Source organism: Eptesicus fuscus, chromosome 7 (genome assembly GCF_027574615.1).
Source record: "Eptesicus fuscus isolate TK198812 chromosome 7, DD_ASM_mEF_20220401, whole genome shotgun sequence".
Taxonomy (NCBI): Eukaryota; Metazoa; Chordata; class Mammalia; order Chiroptera; family Vespertilionidae; genus Eptesicus; species Eptesicus fuscus.
In genome coordinates, this window is record NC_072479.1 from 86,084,148 (window position 1) to 86,104,807 (window position 20,660).

The 20,660-nt window shown below is 40.8% G+C and overlaps 1 protein-coding gene across 6 annotated transcripts; it reads left to right on the forward strand.

Moving 5' to 3' along the window:
* The first annotated feature begins 1,808 nt into the window (after nt 1-1,808).
* MFAP5 (microfibril associated protein 5) lies at nt 1,809-19,927 on the forward strand. Of its 6 annotated transcripts, none has more exons than XM_054719304.1 (12): nt 1,809-1,976; nt 2,543-2,602; nt 3,966-3,998; nt 7,612-7,641; nt 7,950-7,994; nt 11,398-11,433; nt 11,770-11,802; nt 12,222-12,257; nt 14,751-14,777; nt 15,976-16,063; nt 16,610-16,683; nt 17,962-19,927. In XM_054719304.1, the coding sequence occupies exons 2-12, from the start codon at nt 2,545-2,547 to the stop codon at nt 18,072-18,074; spliced, it is 573 nt and encodes a 190-aa protein (XP_054575279.1). In that variant the 5' UTR covers nt 1,809-1,976; nt 2,543-2,544; the 3' UTR covers nt 18,075-19,927. The 6 variants fall into 6 exon arrangements, with proteins under 6 accessions (XP_054575279.1, XP_054575280.1, XP_054575282.1 ...); XM_054719305.1 differs by having other exon boundaries at nt 7,962-7,994; XM_054719307.1 differs by lacking the exons at nt 7,612-7,641; nt 7,950-7,994.
* The last annotated feature ends 733 nt before the right edge of the window (nt 19,928-20,660 follow it).

The following is a 20,660-nucleotide window of genomic DNA, read 5'->3' on the forward strand; positions in this document are numbered from 1 at the left end:
CTGCACCCTCACTGCAGAGCAGATGGAAGGAGAGCAAGTTCTGGGCCAAGCAGATGAGGACAGAGCTGGGTTTGTACTCAGATTTGTTCTAGGGACTCACCAGAATACATGTATCTCAAAAGTGACACACAGTTCCTTCAGAGGAGTCAGAGGTGCTATTCACTTATTTCTCATTATATCCATTGCTCTCCCTTCCTTCCAGCTAGACAGCTAGTTATCTTTCTTCTTTCTTCCCTCACTCCCTCCTCCCTTCCTTTACCTTCCTTTCCTCTAGTCTGTAATTTGTTAATACAATCTGCTCTGTGTCCATCTGTACTCTTCTCTAAGTTAGCTCAGAGAGATACACAGTGTAGACTACAGGAGTTAACAGATGCCTTGACATTTGACAATTCTAGTGCACATAACATTAACCACTCCTCCTTTTTGAGTTTCTATAATTCAAGTTGATTCTCTCTAAAGTGGAGATATTTTATGGTCTAACCACTAGGGTTTCTATGAATAAAAGCAAATACAAACGTTTTTAATAAAACTCCTGGATCTGAGAAAGTGTTATCTGTGGGGAAGCATGGGACTTGGTTGGAATGTCTGTAAGGAGGATTCTCTGAAAGGCCGGGGGCCTCTGGGAGGGGGGGGGGGCACCTTGCCAAAGGTGGAAGCCCCTATCTTGGCTTTTCCAAACAAGTTGGGCCTCCCGGGGTGTTTTGTTAGAATCTCTATGTTTAGTCTTTAAAGACCGGACCTTATAGAAGCATATACTTTCTCAAGGATACTTACCCTGCTGATTGTATCTAGAAGTTAATTTTAGTTCAAGCTGTTGTGACAATAAAAGCCTAAGAAGGCAGGTGAACAGGACTGCTTTTTACTTCTAAAGTAAAACAGTCCCTTAGCCCTCTCTTTCATAGAAACGTGTGTCAGAGCAATCTGTTCATCCGTCGCTCAGGGTCTGCTGGTCAGCCCTGGCAGTTATCTACATATTACATGATGTGAGGAAAAGCACTGGCAAAGAGTAAGTCAGGCAGAACAAACATAAACTTGGCCCTCGGTTTTCTTTGGGCTTCTGATGGCATTTTGTCCTTAAGATTCCAGACACCAAGATTCTTAGCATAAACTTAGACAAAGCCAAAGACCAAATACAGCTGGCATCTCCTCCCACAGAGCTGCTCCACATTCCAAAATGATTTAGAGGGCACCGTTTCCCTCAACTTTTTCGAACCCTAAGACAGACAGCCCTCCTCTTGGACAAAACTCATGTGGTGTCTGTTTTGGCTTGGATGTGGGAATAAATGGGATTTCTAGAGGAATAAAACAACAACAACAAGATTCTGAATGAGTGGGTCAAGAAAGAGGCACAGAAAGAAGAAAAATATAGGGATACAAGGGAATTTGTTGGTCTTGAAGAGATGAATGTCCAAAAAGAACAAAAATGAGAAAGGAAGATGCAAAAATGATTCAAACATGGAAGAGAGTCAGAGATAGGAACATTTTCTGGTGATGTGCAGAAAAACATTCCAAGGATGAGATAGAATCGATTAGGTAAGAAGGAACCCAGGGAATGGGGGGGAGGGTGCCAAGGCCAGATTGCAAGAGGGAAAATAGGCTCCTGGAAGAAAGGCATATGTGGGCTTTGGCCAACCCTTCTAGTGAGCAGCAGTATCTATCACCAATGTGGTAATAACCTTTGGAATGAGGGTGTGAGTGACTACAAATTCCCATCCCCCTTCTCATTTCAGCCTCATTGCCTCATTACACTCCTCTAGCCTGCCTCTCTCTCTCTCTCTCTCTCTCTCTCTCTCTCTCTCTTCTCTTTCTCTCTCGCTCTCCCTCATCTCATTGTTTCAGGAGGCCAAATTTGAAGTCCTTCCCAGGGAGTGGCCCTGTTCATCTTATTCTCCGGCCAAAGTAGGAATAGCGTGAGAAGGAGAGAGACACAGTCAGCAGCCAAAGGACTCGGTGGAAAGAGCAGAGGACCATAGACAGTGAGTTGTTTCATTGTATAAAACCCTAAATAAACAGGAGTGTGTATGTGTGTGTGTGTGTGTGTGTGTGTGTGTGTGTGCATACGTGTATGTATGTGTGTATACATTGAAGGACTGGAGGGGAGCAATTGGGAATCTCATTGGACAATTTAAAATTGAGCAGACATCTCAATTAGCCACAAAATTCAAATGAAAGAAGACACCAAGGTGAGCAGATGACATAATCAAGTCACAGATACCAAAAGAGAAGGAGATCAGACCCTAGGGGTGAAAGAGACCACCGGGCAGGGGCAAACATGGACCATTCAGCATATAAAATGTCCTCTGACTTAGTAGAAAAGAATAAGGAGAGTGAAAATAATGGTAAGTGACCAAAGAATAGAATTCGAATTGAGAAATAAATGTCGGGTGAAAGATACAAAGAGGGAAAGGGTTTGAGTGATATGGGAGACCAGGAAAGGTCCTGGGAAGACAGAGATGTGGGCCACAGACATCCTTTCCTGGAACTGAAATGCTGATGTGTCCCTGAGCGTTACAATCTCTCCTCTCCCCACCGTCCCTGTTAGATATGCTGCTCTTTGGACCCAAGGTGCTGCTATTTCTCACTGCACTCATCATTCCCTCAGGTGAGTCCCTACCTTTATTCTTTTCTCCCTAAGATGCTAGCTCCTCAGCTCTACACGTGTCTGGAGGTGTGTGTTACAGAGTGGAATGGAAGGAGGTTGGAGGGGAATTGGGAGAGAAATGCTTGCTCTTGAGTTCTAGAATTGCTATGAAAGAGAAGAACGGAATAGATTTGAGTGGGGTTTTTTAAAGGCAGAGATATGGAGAGAGATGACCTCAGACTTAGGAAAAGGTATCCTGAGAATTATGAAATTAAGGTGAAATACATACAAATGCGTATTACCAAAAGAGGCTCACACATGTAAATGCCCAAGTACACAAATATCAAGGGAAAAAGAAGCTGACACACACACACATGTACAGACCACCTAATAATGAAGTAGACCAAATTTAAACCCTGTAGAAAAACAGCAACACATACCAAACACTAGCACCAGCATACACACAAGTATATTCACTTGCACAGCAAAAATATGTGCCAAATCTATATACAAAAGTAAAATGATCTTCACAGATTTCACAGAAGCTGGCTAGAAGTTTAGTCATGGAAAATAAACCTTGGATTTAAAAAAAAATCCTACTCTATTTTTCTCATTCTGCCACATACAGACTGTGAGAAAATAATCTTTTTGGCTTGTACAGTAGTGTAGCTAGTGGGATGGCTGTGGGCATAGAAGGACAGGACAGGGTAGAATTGCTACTGGCTCTCTCTGTGGAACAGGACCCTATTCCTTCTGGCTGGGAATGAGGGCAACAGGGCATGCTGAGTCAGGGTATAACAGAGCAGGGGTTTGTTCTCAGGAATTTGTTGTCTTGCTTAAGTGTTTCCACATTTGTGTGTAGCACTAATGATCTGAGTAATTTTGTATTGAACCATATAAAAATAGAACAGAAAGATAAAGTACAACCATTTCCCCATCATTTTCTGGTTCATTTTATAAAAGCTTTTTGGGGCCCTAGCTGGTTTGGCTCAGTGAATAAAGTGTTGGCCTGCGGACTAAAGGGTCCCGGGTTCCATTCTGGTCAAGGGCATATGCCCTTGTCCAGAAATCAATTTTTTTAAAAAAAAAATTTAGGCCTAACCGGTTTGGCTCAGTGGATAGAGCATCGGCCTGCAGACTGAGGGGTCCCAAGGTCGATTCCAGTCAAGGGCATGTACCTTGGTTGCGGACACATCCCCAGTGCGGGGTGTGCAGGAGGCAGCTGATCGATGTTTCTCTCTCATCGGTGTTTCTAACTCTCTGTCCCTCTCCCTTCCTCTCTGTAATAAATCAATAAAATATATTTTTTTAAAAAAAATTTAAAGCTTTTTGGGGGTATAGAGCTGGAGTCACTCACATCCCTTTTCTCTTTCCTTTGGTACAGACTGGACACCTCTAGGGGTCAGTGGTCAAGAAGGTAGGTGAACTTTTGGATCTGGGCTTTGTTGAGGTTATGTAAATGAATGGTCAGAATTAAAGAATCTGTAGTACAACAGAGATATGTTGCCACAGTGTAGGAAATAGGATCTAATTCACCAGTTTCCCTAATCCTATCATCCCATTCATAAAATCTTCTTGTCTTTTTTTTTTTTTAATCTATGGAAACACTTTTCCTAGGACCTCCTCTATACTCATCTCTTGCTTACACTCTCCTCTGTATACCTCTTATCTCACCCAGAAAATGCCCACTAATCCTAACAGAAAGCTTTTTCTTATCTATATGACAATGGAGAAACTAAAATGCAAAGACAGGATTAGAAATTATATCAGTACTATAGCCAAGTTGTGGCACAAGTGAACAGAACTCAAAAGTTTTGGCATCCAAAGGACCACTTCCTTCACCCTAATGAAGGAAATTCCAAGATATTCAACAAAATTATAATTTATCTCTTACTATTCCCAACCCTTGTGAGCACAGCAGTATGTAACTCATTAATGGGTCATAAAATAATATGAGTGGGTCACAACTGGTATTTTTATAGAATTAGGGTAGACTAAAATAAAAATAGAGTACATGCAAGTCCATTGAAACAGTAAAGTATTATCTTTAAACTTGTTTCAGTTTTATGTGTGCACTGAGGCATGATATAACTTCTTATATCATGAGTTCTGGATGGAAGATAAAAATATAGAAATAAAAACTTCTCTTTTCTGTTGTGAGTAAATAGGTCTGAATCCCTAAAATTTCTGAACCTATATCAGATTTCAGTGCTAGCAAAAGGAAAAACCTGGATTCATTTCTTTGGCCCGGGTAAGGTCCAGTCTTGGATCTTATCTTACAACTAGAGGCCTGGTTCACGGATTTGTGCACTGGTGGGGTCCCTCAGCCTGGCCTGCACTCTGTTGCAATCTGCGACCCCTCAGGACATGTCGGACTGCTGGTTTCAGCCCGATCTCCAGCAGTCTGACATCCCCTGAGGGATGTAGTAGTTTGCAAAGCGGCAGGTGGCCAGGGAGGAGCCCGAGGCTGGGTACCTGGCCACTCCCGCTAATCCCAGCCCCGCTGCACCTGCTGTGGGAGTGCACTGACCATCAGGGGGAAGCTCCTGCATTGAGCGTCTGCCCCCTGGTCACTTAGGCTTTTGTATATATAAATATTTATGACTTTGTTTTGTTTTTCTATCAGAAATATTATACGATGAAAATGTCTCCTTAAAGATTTCTTTCAGAGAATATAAATTCTAGATAAGTATTTATATGGTGATAGCTCATGGAAAAGGGGGGTAAATTGAGGAATATGCAAAGAAGCAGTATTTTCCCCTGAAATCCTGAGGCAGCTGGGATACACTCTCAACACCCTTGCCCTCACTGCTTCTCTTTGTTTCTGTGAGTGGCTGGACTGGATATGGCTAGAGAGAAAGGAAACAGGGCCAGATTGGGCTACACTCCAGAGGTTCCACTCCCCTTATAGTCTCCGGAATGATTCAGGTCAGTGGTGTTTTAAATATCCTGTAGGACTGAAAGAAACCTGGATTCCTCTTATCAAGAGTTGCTCTAAAAGAAGAAAGTTTATACTGAGCAGTAAAGATAAAAATGCTCTATTGTCAGATCTGATTATTCTTCTGTCTGGGATTTTTTTAAATGAGGTAAGCTGTTAGCAGGGGAAATTCCTTTATAATGCTTTATTTGTTTTTCCTCTACTACAATGATCAATAACTCTGGTGTACTTTATTAAAATGTTATTCTCACTAACTTTAAATCTGACGTTTAGACTCCGAATTTAAAAAAAAGTCAAACCAAATTATGTGAATTTGCTGACCCCTGGTGGGTAAAATAGATTATGACTATAAGCTTTCTACAGTGAAGGATCATTCTAGCTGGGATATTTGCTATTAGATATTAACACTGCTGTGTTATTTTTTTAATCAAAACAAGTTGTTCTAGGAAATGCTATTATCTATGGTTTTAAATACAGTTTCTTTATTTATCCCAATAGATTCCACCTTAAGACCTGGGCCATTTTTATTCCTTCTCCTCCTGCCTGTACTTTTCAATGATCACCTATAAGGCATTGTCTACTAACACAGGCATTTCCCCTCCCCTCCCTTCACCTCGCTTCTCACTGAGCATCATAAAATTACCAACATCACCTTTTGTAAACACGCTTGTATATAAGCATACTAGAAGCCCATTGCACGAAGATTCGTGCAATAGACCTTCATTCACCTGGCTGCCTGCACCAGTTTTCCACTGGCACCGGGGACCCAGGCCTTGGCTCTGGCCACCGCCTTCTGCCTTCTTTCAGGGTTGGGGCTTGGCCCTGGGCAGCAGCGGCGTGGGGCGGGCGCTGTCCGCCGTACGCCGCCAGCCGCGATCTGGGTGCCTCTTGCCAGCCCCGCGCCGCCAGTTGCAATCTGGGCGCCTCCTGCCGGCCCGGGTAGGTCAGTGGCTCAGCGATTGAAGCAGCGGGATGCCCCGTGCCTCCCGCCGGCCTGGGTCCGTCAGTGGCTCAGTGATGGGGGGCGGGGCAGCGCGTGGGGGCCGCCATCTTTACTGTGTTAATTTGCATAGTGCCCTGATTGGCTGTGGGCATAGCGAAGGTATGGTCAATTAGCATATTACTCTTTTATTAGGTAGGATGAGCAGACTGATATCCAATTACATCAAAGTTATAAACAGCAAAATCAGTGTCTTTGGTAAAGATAATTTTCATTTTGAGTAAGCATGCAAGAAGGTCACCAATCCATTGTACTTACGAGCAAGCTCTATGACCTTGTGTAAATTATTTATTCTTCTGGTGCTCAGTTTTATCATCTGTAAAAACAGGGACTTAAACAGTGCCTGGGCCAAAACCGGTTTGGCTCAGTGGATAGAGCGTCGGTCTTCGGACTGGGGGGTCCCGGGTTCGATTCCGGTCAAGGGCATGTACATTGGATGCGGGCACATCCCCAGTGGGGGGTGTGCAGGAGGTGGCTGGTTGATGTTTCTCTCTCATAGATGGTTCTAGCTCTCTGTCCCTCTCCCTTCCTCTCTGTAAAAAATCAATAAAATATGTATTTAAAAAAAAAAAAAAACAGTGCCTGGCACATACTTAACTTAGATTATGTAAATGTATTATCATCTCTTAGGACAATAAAAATAATAGAAATTATTCCTGAAGCCTAATGCTTAATCAAAGTCCAACGGATAAAGGGGTGTCTGTGGAAGATTATCTGATGGGCATGTAGTTAAACTTATTCATTCCTCTATAATACAGACAAAGGATAAAAGACATTCTAGGTCAAGGACTACAAGAGTATATTCATGAAAATAGGAAAGTGAGGGTGGGGGGAGGGCAATGGTAAGATATGTACACATATAATACCTTAATAAAAAAAAAGAAAAAGAAAAGAAAATAGGAAAGTGACATTTGTTTGGGTTAGTGGGGAAAGGACTTAGACTGGGAAACAAACAAAGAAAAGCAATTGTGGAATATTTACTCTGTGTTGGCCACTATGCTAGACAATTTCACTTACTGGGAGGGGTAAAAAGGATGCTCAGGGGGGAAAAAATACTCAGAAAATGTTTTCTGATTTTTTATTTCGCTCCAGCAACTCAAGAAGCATTAACAGAAGAACCTAGTAAGTTTTCCTTTGTTTCTTTCTTTGCTTTCATATTGGGGATAGAAGGATTGATGCTGCAGTCTGTACAAAGAAAGCCTAAAAGAGAGGTTGGTGGGCACTCTGAGTTCATGCAGAGCTCCGTTGTCTATCTTAGATGCCACCGATGCTGTAAGCATGCCCAAACTTTTTCTCTCCTCCATTTCCTTCTGTGAAAGTCCCTTCCGTTTGCCCCCACAGTCCACATTCTTTCACCTCAATCTTCCTTGCCTCCTTTTAGACCATCATCCCCTACCCTGCTTCCCTCGCATTTTTCATTCTCTGTGTTGTTACCATTGCAGGTTTGATAGTTGGACCCTCTACAGATGAAACAGGTAACTTTTACTACAGTTCTTTTCCCAGGACCTCCTCTATACCCATCTCTTGCTTACACTCTCCTCTGTACTCTCTTATCTCACTCAGAAAATGCCCACTAATCCTAACAGAAAGCTTTTTCCTATCCATGTGACAATGGAGAAACTAAAATGCAAAGACAGGATTAGAAATTAGTTCAGTACTATAGCCAAGTTGTGGCACAACTGAACAGAACTCAAAAGTTTTGGCTTCCAAAGAACCACTTCCTTCACCTTAATGAAGGAAATTCCAAGACATTCAACAAAGTTATAATTTATCTCTTCCTCCAGACATTCAACATATTTGTAATTTTATCTCTTACTATTCCCAACCCTTGTGAGCACAGCAGTATGTAACTCATTTTTTTAAATATATTTTATTGATTTTTTACAGAGAGGAAGAGAGAGGGATAGAGAGTTAGAAACATCGATGAGAGAGAAACATCGATCAGCTGCCTCTTGCACACCCCCTACTGGGGATGTGCCCACAACCAAGGTACATGCCCTTGACCGGAATCGAACCTGGGATCCTTGAGTCCGCAGGCCGATGCTCTATCCACTGAGCCAAACCGGTTTCGGCAGTATGTAACTCATTAATGGGTCATAAAATCAAATGAGTGGGACACAACTGGTATTTTTTTATAGAATAAGGATAGACTAAAATAAAAATAGAGTATATGCAAGTACATTAAAACAGTAAAGTATGATCTTTAAACTTGCTTCAGTTTTATGTGTGCACTGGGGCATGATATAATTTCTTGTATCATGAGTTCTGGATGGAAATAAAAATATAGAAATAAAAACTTTTCTTTTCTGCCCTAACCGGTTTGGCTCAGTGGATAGAGCATCAGCCTGCAGACTGGAAGGTCCCAGGTTTGATTCCTGTCAAGGGCATGTACCTTGATTGCGGGCACATCCCCAGTAGGAGGTGTGCAGGAGGCAGCTGATCGATGTTTCTAACTCTCTATCCCTCTCCCTTCCTCTCTGTAAAAAAATCAATAAAATATATTTATAAAAACAACAACAAAAACTTTTCTTTTCTGTTGTGAGTAAATAGGTCTGAATCCCTAAATTTCTGAACCTATATCAGATTTCAGTGCTAGCAAAACGTAAAATCTGGGTTCATCTCATTGGCCCGAGTAAGGTCCAGTCTTGGACCTTATTTATAACTAGAGGCCTGGTGCACGGATTTGTGCACTGGTGGGGTCCCTCAACCCCTGCACCCTCTTGCAATCTGCAACCTCTCAGGGGATATCAAACTGCTGGTTTCAGCCCAATCCCGGCAGTCTGACATCTTCTGAGGGATGTAGTAGTGCTCGAAGCAGCAGGTGGCCAGGGAGGAGCCCAAGGCTCATCCCAGCCCTGCTATACCTGCTGCACCTGCTGTGGGAGTGCACTGACCAAAAACTCTTGTGTTGAGCATCTGCTCCCTGGTGGTCAGTGCATGTCATAGTGACCAGTAGATAGGTCGACCAGTTGAACAGTAGACCAGTCGCTTAGGCTTTTATATATCCTACCTAATAAAACAGTAATATGCTAATTTACCATACCTTCGCTATGCCCACAGCCAATCAGGGTGCTATGCAAATTAACCCAGTAAACATGGCGGCCCCCATGCTGCCCCGCCCCCCATCACCGCAGGAACTGGGGCCGGTGGGAGGGGCCGGTGGGAGGCGCCGGCCAAGCCCCGACCCTGAAAGAAGGCAGAAGGTGGTGGCCAGAGCCAAGGCCTGGGTCCCCAGTGCCAGTGGAAAACTGGTGCAGGCAGCCAGGTGAATGAAGGTCTATTGCACGAATCTTCGTGCACGGGCTTCTAGTAGATAGATAGATAGATAGATAGATAGATAGATAGATAGATAGATAGATAGATAGATATGACTTTGTGTTGTTTTTCAATCAGAAATATTATAAAATAAGATGAAAATGTCTCCTTAAAGATTTCTTTCAGAGAACATAAATTCTAGATAAGTATTTATATGGTGATAGCTCATAGAAAAGGGGGGTAAATTGAGGAATATGCAAAGAAGCAGTATTTTCCCCTGAAATCCTGAGGCAGCTGGGATACACTCTCAACACCCTTGCCCTCACTGCTTCTCTTTGTTTCTGTGAGTGGCTGGACTGGATATGGCTAGAGAGAAAGGAAACAGGGCCAGATTGGGCTACACTCCAGAGGTTCCACTCCCCTTATAGTCTCCGGAATGATTCAGGTCAGTGGTGTTTTAAATATCCTGTAGGACTGAAAGAAACCTGGATTTCTCTTATCAAGAGTTGCTCTAAAAGAAGAAAGTTTATACTGAGCAGTAAAGATAAAAATGCTCTATTGTCAGATCTGATTATTCTTCTGTCTGGAATTTTTGTTTAATAAGGTAAGCAGTTAGCAGGGGAATTTCCTTTATAATGCTTTATTTGTGTTTTTCCTCTACTACAATGATCAATAACTCTGGTGTACTTTATTAAAATGCTATTCTCACTAACTTTAAATCTGACGTTTAGACTCTGAAGTTAAAAAAAGTCAAACCAAATTGTGTGAATTTGCTTATCCCTAGTGGGTAAAATAGATTATGACTATAAGCTTTCTACAGTGAAGGATCATTCTAGCTGGGATATTTGCTATTAGATATTAACACTGCTGTGTTATTTTTTTAATCAAAACAAGTTGTTCTAGGAAATGCTATTATTTAGGGTTTTAAACACAGTTTTCTTTATTTATCCCAATATATTCCACCTTAAGACCTGGACCATTTTTATTCCTTCTCCTTCTGCCTGTACTTTTCAATGATCACCTACAAGGCATTGTCTACTAACACAGGCATTTCCCCTCCCCTCCCTTCACCTCGCTTCTCACTGAGCATCATAAAATTACCAACATCACCTTTTGTAAACACGCTTGTATATAAGTATATGAGCAGACTGATATCCAATTACATCAAAGTTATAAATAGCAAAATCAGTCTCTTTGGTAAAGATAAACAGTGACTTAAACAGTGCCTGGCACATAGTTAATTTAGATTATGTAAATATATTATCATCTGTTAGGACAATAAAAATAATAGAAATTATTCCTGAAGTCTAATGCTTAACCAAAGTCCAACTGAGAAAGGGGTATCTGTGGAAGATTATCTGATGGGCATGTAGTTTAACTTATTCATTCCTCTATAATACAGACAAAGGAAAAAAGACATTCTAGGTCAAGGACTACAAGAGTATATTCATGAAAATAGGAAAGTGACATTTGTTTGGGTTAGCTGGGAAAGGTCTTAGGCTGGGAAGCAAAGAAAAACAATTGCGGAATACTTACTCTGTGTTGGCCACTGTGCTAGACAATTCCACTTACTGGGAGGGGTAAAAAGAATGCTCAGAAAATGTTTTCTGATTTTTTATTTAGCTCCAGGAACTGTAGAAACATTCACAGAAGATCCTAGTAAGTTTTCCTTTGTTTCTTTCTTTGCTTTCATATTGGGGATAGAAGGATTGATGCTGCAGTCTGTACAAAGAAAGCCTAAAAGAGAGGTTGGTGGGCACTCTGAGTTCATGCAGAGCTCCATTGTCTATCTTAGATGCCACCGATGCTGTAAGCATGCCCAAACTTTTTCTCTCCTCCATTTCCTTCTGTGAAAGTCCCTTCCATTTGCCCCCACAGTCCGCATTCTTTCACCTCAATCTTTATTGCCTCCTTTTAGACCATCATCCCTTATCCTGCTTCCCTTTCTACTCTTCCTACTTGCATTTTTCATTCTCATTGTTGTTATCTTCGCAGATTTGGTAAATGAACCCTCTACAGATGAAACAGGTAACTTTTACTACAGTTCTTTAAAAATGGTATGATTCTCACAATATTTATTCCAGTTCTTGAGTTAATCCTATATTTTTTTCTATCTCTGGGAAAGGCATAGAGAAATTGTGGGCATGTTGTTCAGTGACTGGGATAAAAAGAGGTCCCCTAGTTCTCTAAAAAGAGGAAACAAAGTGGATTAATAGTTAAAGTAAGTCATGAATGATAAAGGCTCCCCCATATTAGTGTAATGTCAATAGGACAAATATTCTTCAAAAATATTCACAATTACTTCAATTAACTCTATTTCATTGGACATAATACACAAACTCAGCCATAGCCTTGACCTTGACCTAATATTTCCATTCTCCTTAATTCTGCCTTCCCCCTTGCCAATTCAAAGCCCTCCTCACACCTGCTGTTTTGTGCCTTTTCAGTTCTGGCTGATATCGTGCCTTCCACAGATGACCTGGGTGAGTTCAGATCTGGGATCCCAGGGCCACCGGGGCCATTCTGGGCTTTCCCCAGAGCCTATGATGGAAGGCATTACAGCTGGTGAAGGATCCTAACTACACAGGGTTACAGTTTATTCAATTTAATGACTTTTTTTGATCCCCTAACAAGCATAACTCTGCCAAGTGTTTGATGTACAAAATACCAACCCATGATCTTTTAACGTTTCTAAAACTAAATGAGTAAAACAAAATATATAAACAAAGAAATGTAAGGGGAGATAAAGAAGAACTTTCTAGAAGTAATGGTCAAACTGAATCTTGAAAGAAGAATTGGAGCAAGCCAGGCAATTATGGAAGGGATGTGCGTTCCAATCAAAAGAAATAGCTTTTCAAACATGTGAAAGCAAAATAGAGCTTGGCACACTGGAAAAACTGAGATTTTTTTTTTTAGTGATTAGGGTCAAATCCACAAGGAATAAGTGGTAGGACATGAGAAAAGGAGATCGCAACTAGCATTATTTTAAGCAAATATTTACTGAAAACCTGCTATGTAGGTGCCAGGGATATAAAGGTAAACAAAACTAATTTTCTTCTACTAGACATTTTTTGTCTAATAGACAAGATAGACAAGTGAACAGATAAAAAAGAGCCCTTGACTATATTCAATGTTGGGGGTTAGGAAAGGCTTTTCTAGAGAGCACATTGTCTAAAATGCTTCTTGGAAGACAAGTAGGAGTGAATCAAGTAAATAGAAGGGGAAGAGGTAATGAAAATAAAGTGGGCAAAGGCTTAGGGTGGAAACAAAAACCAATCAGAGTATTGTTTATGCAAAGGAAGGTTCAAATCAGACTGATGAATTGGAAAACCAATGAGGATGACGTTGGGGTAGTCGAAATACTAATGTGTTAAAAGATGGTGGCCTGACCGGGTCGGCATGGCTTAATGGTTGAGCTTCGATCTGTAAACCAGGAGGTCTTGGTGATTCCCGGTTGCAAACTCGTCCCCCAGTAGGAGGCATGCATTTGATTTCAGAGAGGAAAGAAGAGAGAGAGAGAGAGAGACATCAATGATGAGAAAGAATCATCGATCAGCTGCCACCTGCACACCCCATACTGGGGATAGAGCTCGCAACCTGGTCATGTGCTTTTGACTGGAATCCAACCCAGGTCCTTTCAGTCCACAGGCCAACGCTCTAGCCACTGAGCCAAACCGGCTGGGGCTGAAATCAATAATTTTTTTTAAAAAAAGATGGTGGCCTAAACTAAGGTAAAGATAATGAGAATTGGATGTGAGCTGCAAGGGGGAGGAGACTGTTGTCATGATGTTCAGCTTTCCATCAGGTAGATGGTGGCTATTGTGTGGATGGTACTACTATTCACTGAAAAACAATTTGAATTGGAAAAAATAATTCCGATTGGGATGGATGGATTTGAAAAACCCATTAAGTCTTTTATAACATAGTGGCTAGATTTATAGGTCTGAAGCTTAGAAGAGAGATCTGGGCTAGAAGTACAAATTTGAGAATTCTCAGTGTATAAACTTGGAACTGAAACCATGGGATAGATGAAATCACCTAACACACTTCCTATAATATCCTATTAGCAACTCTACCAATCACATTTTTTACTGATAACTCCCAGTTAGTTAATTCCCTCAAGGTCCATCTTGCTCCTTAATTTGTTCTCCATTCTTCAAATTAGGCCCATATTTAACCAGTGCCTAGGTTAGATTAGGCTATGGCCATGAACCTTGCTATTCTTTATTGAATAAATGTTATCAAAGAATACATGATAGTGTATCTGATTTACAGAGAGGAAATTTTCTTTTTTGAAGAGCTTCTACAGCAAAAATCTTTTCTCTTTTTAGCTCTAGGATGGAACTCTTCTGAGCATGTGGCTCTTTGTTGTGTCCCTACTAAATTTGTTTATTGTCAATAATACAAAATCCTCTCAATATAATAAAATTTTCAACTCCCTAAGAAAGGCAAAATCATATTTACCATCCTAACTTCTAAATCACTGCCATTGTGTGAATCAAAACAAACCATTATGGGTTTGTTTGTTCCTTAGAAGTTGCTAAAGAGTTATTAACTCACTAGAGGCCCAGGGCACAACATTCGTGCACTGGGGGAGTCCCTCAGCCTGGCCTGCGCCATCTTGCAGTCCAGGACCTCTAGGGGGATGTCCACCTGCCATGGAGGTGGGAGAGGCTCCACCACCGCCGCTGTGTTCACCAGCTGTCAGCCCAGCTTCTGGCTGAGCGGCACTCCCCCTGTGGGAGCCCACTAACCAGCAGGGAGTAGCTCCTGCATTGAGCGTTGCCCCCTGGTGGTAAGTGTGCTCCATAGCAACTGGTCTTTCTGCCGTTGGGTTGATTTGCATATTAGGGTTTTATTATATAGGATTTGTTCCTTATCTACATGGGTGCCCCATGTGGGTCTCAAATGAGGTAAATGACAGAGGTAGTAACTTCTAGAACTAATAATAACTGAATAAAATTTCTGCCTTCCAGCCTCGCCCAGTGATAAAAACATCTCAGGTATGATTATCTTTTTCCTAAGCTTTTTTTTGTCATCCAGAGGATTCCTTATCTCTGTTCTTTGGAGGGTATATATTTTCTAGTTTACTACCAATATTTTCTCAAAGATTATTTTTAGTGTCCTTAATTCTTCCTCCCGCAGCTCCATCCCTGCCTTTTTATATGAGCTTCTGTCCTAAAAGCCATGGTGAAAAAATTTGACCACCCCTTCATGATCCTAAAACAATCCTTTGGACTTTATTTGGTTACGGGGTTGGAAACTGACTGCAAGTACTCAATAGTACTATAGACATCAGGACTAAAATTGCTTTCTCTAATGCAGTGGTTCTCAACCTTTCTAATGCCGCGACCCTTTAATACAGTTCCTCATGTTGTGGTGACCCCCCAACCATAAAATTATTTTCGTTGCTACTTCATAACTGTAATTTTGCTACTGTTATGAATCGTAATGTAAATATCTGTGTTTTCCGATGGTCTTAGGAGACCCTGCTAGCAGTTCTCAACCTGTGGGTCGCGACCACAGGTTGAGAACTGCTGCTGTAGAGCCTAAGACCATAGGAAAACACAGATATTTACATTACGATTCATTAACAGTAGCAAAATTACAGTTATGAAGTAGCAAGGAAAATAATTTTATGGTTGGGGGTCACCACAACATGAGGAACTGTATTAAAGGGTCGTGACATTAGAAAGGTTGAGAACCACTGCTCTAATGTATTGATAATTCTGATGTGCAGCTAGGGTTGAAAACCACTGGGACAGAAAAATAGTTACCCATCTTAGAACCTCCATTTTTCAGAATGGGATTATCAGCATTTTTTGTTTGATATTTCACCTGTATAATATTAGGAGAACTTTTTCCTAGAAAACCCCTCAGACATTATTTTAGCCACATCTACTTCCAGGTAGGAAAGCACCTAAATTTCATTTTAGTCAATTTCCTATTACTCTGCTTTGGTGAGCAGGAAAGAGATACCCCAACTTACAATGATCTTCTGTAGAGACTACCTTGTATGCTTTTCCCACTTTTTCTCTCCTCTTCCATCCCCTTTAAAAAAAAAATTTTTATCTTTATTGTTGTATTACAGATGCCCCCAATTGTTTGTGTGTGTTTTTTCTCCTCTATCTTTTTGATCCTTTGTTTATATCTCTCATGTTTGTTATGCTTCTCCCTATTTTTTTGTGTGGGTTTCTTCAGAGTGCCGGGATGAAAAATTTGCTTGCACAAGACTCTACTCTGTGCATCGGCCAGTCAAGCAATGCGTTCATCAGTTATGCTTTACCAGGTACGGGGTTTCAGAATACCCAGAAAGCATCTTCCATGATAATGTTTTCATGTCAGCAACTATTTAATGAGCTCCCACTATGGAATTTCAGTCTTTGGAGGTTCAGAAGATTTTAGCATAATCCTCTAGCTATTACCGAAAGTACCAAATAGAACCTGGATTCTGGATTGAGCTATTCAGAGGACAGGCTGACTAACAAGTCCAGATGCTAGAGGGAAAATAAAAGCAAGGGCTGGAGGAAGGATAGTCATGAGGGAAACACCACAAGTACGTTGAACTTACCACCTCATAGAAAAAAGGCTGAAATGAAAGATCCAAGTCTGAAGTTAGAAAATAGTGGGGAGGAGTTAGTATTAAGCTTGATTCTAGGGAGAGTATGCAAAGTGTCGCTAGGAAGAATAAGACCATTTTCTGAAATACTTAAGGAAATTCAGATAAGAGTGGGGAATACAGAAATTGAAAAGGCATCCTAGGCCTTGGATAGTTCTCCCTTCTCAACACCTCTTTCTGTCTCCTCCTTTAACCATGACATTGGGACTATGGCAGTTTACGACGCATGTACATCATCAATAATGAGATTTGCTCCCGTCTTGTCTGTAAAGAACATGAAGCTATGAAAGGTAAGATGATGTCCGTGTTAGTAGTGGGGGAAGGGACAGTTATGAGGTAAAGAAGGACACAATGTTAATGGACCCCAGGTCTGGCTTTGGCGGAGGGCTGTAGGCCACACTCTTAACTCACATCAGTCCCTTCTCCTCCAAGTTACCCCAAGTAAGGAATCTAAGCAAAGCAGCATGCTTAATACATAAACATAGCCCTACAAAAAGTACCCCCCAGATCTCTTTCCAATTAGATAGTAACTCCAAATCTCTCCTGTATATAGTCAGAGCTCTGGCTGCTTTGAAGATCATTCACTGGGGTTCTAGGTAAAAAGGCCAAGTCAATCATTACTTATAGTAGATTTTACTAGTCTGCAGCCATGTTTGTAACTACAAAAAAACTGCACAAAACATTAATTTGGAGACAGTGATGTTAGAGTAGGCCTTTAATTAAATTAGAAATAGATTGGACATTTAGAAACTGGCTACCTTATAAACAGTCCACCGCTTACAAGCACCCTTTATATTGCTCATTGTGAAATTTCCGAGGTAGAGGAAGGTAGAAAGACTTCATAAAAACAATTAAGAGGGTCGAAAGTGAGTGACCATGTATGATGGGAACAAAGATTCTTCTGATCTTCCCCATCGCCTGCCCCCAAAGGTGGCTGTGGTTGGTGAGTGCACCACAGACAAGCCACTTCTGACTAAGCAGCCCGCCTTGTGCCGAGTTCCTGACTAAGAGCTGTACTTAACTTCGGAGGAGGAAACTTGCTGCTTGTCCCCACTGGCTCTGTGCAAGCCACCTGCAAGGGAAGCACCTTGAGATTGAGGTTGAGTATTTGGGACGCTAGGCACTTTCAAGGGTCTCTGGGGACTTAGTCAAGTCAGCTATTTGCACATAGTAAACACTTAGGTATCTATTGAGTGACTGAAGCTCATTTTTTGGTTATTCAAAAGTCCATGATTAGAAAAAGTGGGAGCTAGGTGTAGAAAGGAAACTAACATTTACTGACCACCTGTGCTAGGTACTTTGCATACATTATTCCATTTTAATACAACTAAACTGTTGAGGCAGGTATTTTAATGCTTATTTTATAGAAAGGATATTGAAGCTCAGAAAAATTAAGAAAACTTTCTAGTAAGTCTCTAGTGGCAAATAAGTGGTAGAGCTGTGATTCTAACTCAGATCTATTCCTCCCCAACCTTTTCACTCCACCACACTGGTCTTCTCTTCCCCTTAAAAGATCAGCCCTTTATCTTCCCGCATTCTAATCCCATCATGCTCTGCTTCTCTTCTAGATGAGATTTGCCGCCAGATGGCTGGTCTGCCCCCAAGGCGACTCCGGCGTTCCAACTACTTCAGACTTCCTCCCTGTGAAAACGTAAATTTGCAGAGACCCAATGGTCTGTGATCATCAAGGAAAAGGAAAAAAGAAAAAAAAAATGTATGGGTGGGATGAAGAGAATGCTCCAGGAAGAGGGAACTCCTTGTCTAACCATTGTCAGCTAACCCATACATTAGTATTTCTTAGACCAAACCCTTCGCAATGTTTAGCTTTTGCCCCTACTCCCTGATGTTTCACCCAGACTGAAACATTGATCTCATTTTTGGTACTTACAATACAAAGTCTGTATTATTGCATGGTTTTACTGCTTCCCGATATCATAGACATAGTAGATAAATGATGACTAGGCAGTTTAAATGCAACTTCAAGGGAAAGTAAACTTAAGGTTAATAATATTTACTATTGAAGCTGTCTGAGATAGTTCTTAGGGTGGAAGAGAAATTATCATGGTCTATTTTGGCTAGCCATAGAACTTCATTTACTTTCCTTACAAGAGTTTCCTATATTAACTACCCTTTTGTCTATAAAACTATAGTCCTCTTTACTCTTATTTTAACTATAGCTGACTATCATAACATTTACTTGGCAGGTTCTCTTTATGAAAAAGATCATGACAATTTTTGTAACCCTAGAAAATTCTCCAGAGCCAATATTTATACATTCCTACTAACAATATATAAAGACCCCAAATGTTGCCTTCTGCTAAGCTCAGAGGCTGAGGCTAAAGAGAGGAGTATGCCAGGTATAGAACTTGGACCCATGATTCCCTATTCAATTGTTGATGTGGTTGTCCAGTCGGCAAATAGGGCTTGAAAGTAAGCCTCATTTTCTTACTCATTTTTGGTAGAATTGGGGTTAGTCCACCTCCACAGGTGAATTAGAAGACTAATGTCAAACCATGTCACTGGTCTGAGTTTTTGTGAGTTGTTGCCTCTTCCATTCTCACCTCTTACCAAAATCTGTAGGTATTATTATTCAGATAGATTCTGGAATAGCCTCATTTGGGGCCTAAGAAGGGCATTCAGACCTGGACTTTAAACAGGCAGGCGCAAAGTTTACCTAATGGTTTATAGAAAAAGAATAAAAGAAGCATAATATTTAGACAACCCACACTCTTATCCTGGGTCTAGCAGTAACTAGGTAGCCTCAGATAAGTCATGTTTCCTCTCTAGGCCCTGGTTTAATTCCCCTACTTTTAACAGGAGAAGGTTTAATGTACATTAGTTTCTTTTAATTCTATGATTCTCAAAATTTAAATGTATTGTTAATATTTCTTGAAGCCTAGAGATGCAATCTAACTCACAACAAATATGTCTGCTTTAGAAGGTGGGGGTGGGGGGGGGGGAAATAGCCTATATTAATTAAATGGACAACAGTCCACAATATAATAGAACAAAATTTCACTACAAGTGACAAATTATATATTATGGGCCTTCTATCTGAATAACTTCTGAGTAACCTTCTTAAAAAGCCAATAGAATTCAAGTAGGAGCTAGGGAAATCTGAGATAACCAGTTATATATGATAGAGCACCACTTGTAGGGAGCGAATTTCTGTCATATTGCTGAGAAAACTACCTGAGGATTGGATTCTTGCTGCTAAGAAGCAATTTAGTTTAAGGGGATTTGCACAGTTTACTAAAGAAAAATGTTAGAAAAAGCCCCAAAGCATGTAATCTCTGCTCCTCAGCCTCTACAAGTAAATGTACTGACATATAGACAGACATATTAAATGCATATTGTAACCGCTGTAGAGAAATCTCATGGGCACAGAGTTTCCAAGAATCACGTCAAAATGTCTTCATAAACTTGACCCTCCTACAGCATATTGAACGAGAGGTAGCATTCCCCACCAGAAAGCACCTCAATCCCAGTATTGTGTATATTGCAAATTAAACATTTTAAAACAATTGTTCCAAATTTTCTTCTCAGAAGAGAGAAGTGTGTGTGTGTGTGTTATTTCTTTTTCTATTTTATGTTTAAAAAGAAGACCTGAATTCATGATTTTATTCCATTTTGAAAACTAAATAACAATGTTGCTCAAATTTCTCTATCCCACTATCCTCTCTTGTATCCTTCTTCACTCCATAACTTTACTGTTGGTCCTCCAACATTCCAAATTTATTTACTTTCCTCCTGATACCCTTCCTCAGTTCACCAGAAAATTCTTTTCTGCCCCCTTCAGGACTAACTGTCTTGCAAGGTGAAGTTTCCTGCTTTATTTTCACTTCTCTTTTGCATGATCAAATTCCTGTGTTTTGCCATTTCTCGTTTTCTTATGTTCCTTACCTGTTTTCCTCTTCTTGATAAGTAAGCCAACTTGTCTAACTCACTTCCCAGCCTTTTTCCTCCTCTTTATAAAATACTCTTCTCCCTTATAGCTTCCCCCTAAAAATGGCTCCAGGTCAAAGCTTCTGAGCAGTTGTTTTTGGTACCACTTCTTAACCTCTGTACTCTCTTCTCCATGGGCAGAATTACATTCACCTCCTTTCAGTTTTTTGTTTGTTTGTAGGGTGCTGTTCTTTGTTTGTTTGTTTGTTTTTTGTGTGTGTTTTTTGTTTAAGCCTTGACCCATTGTGAGACAGGCTAGTAAGCCAGAACAAACAGAATAGGGAAACTGAGACAGATAGTTAAACAGTAGTTTGCAGCCACC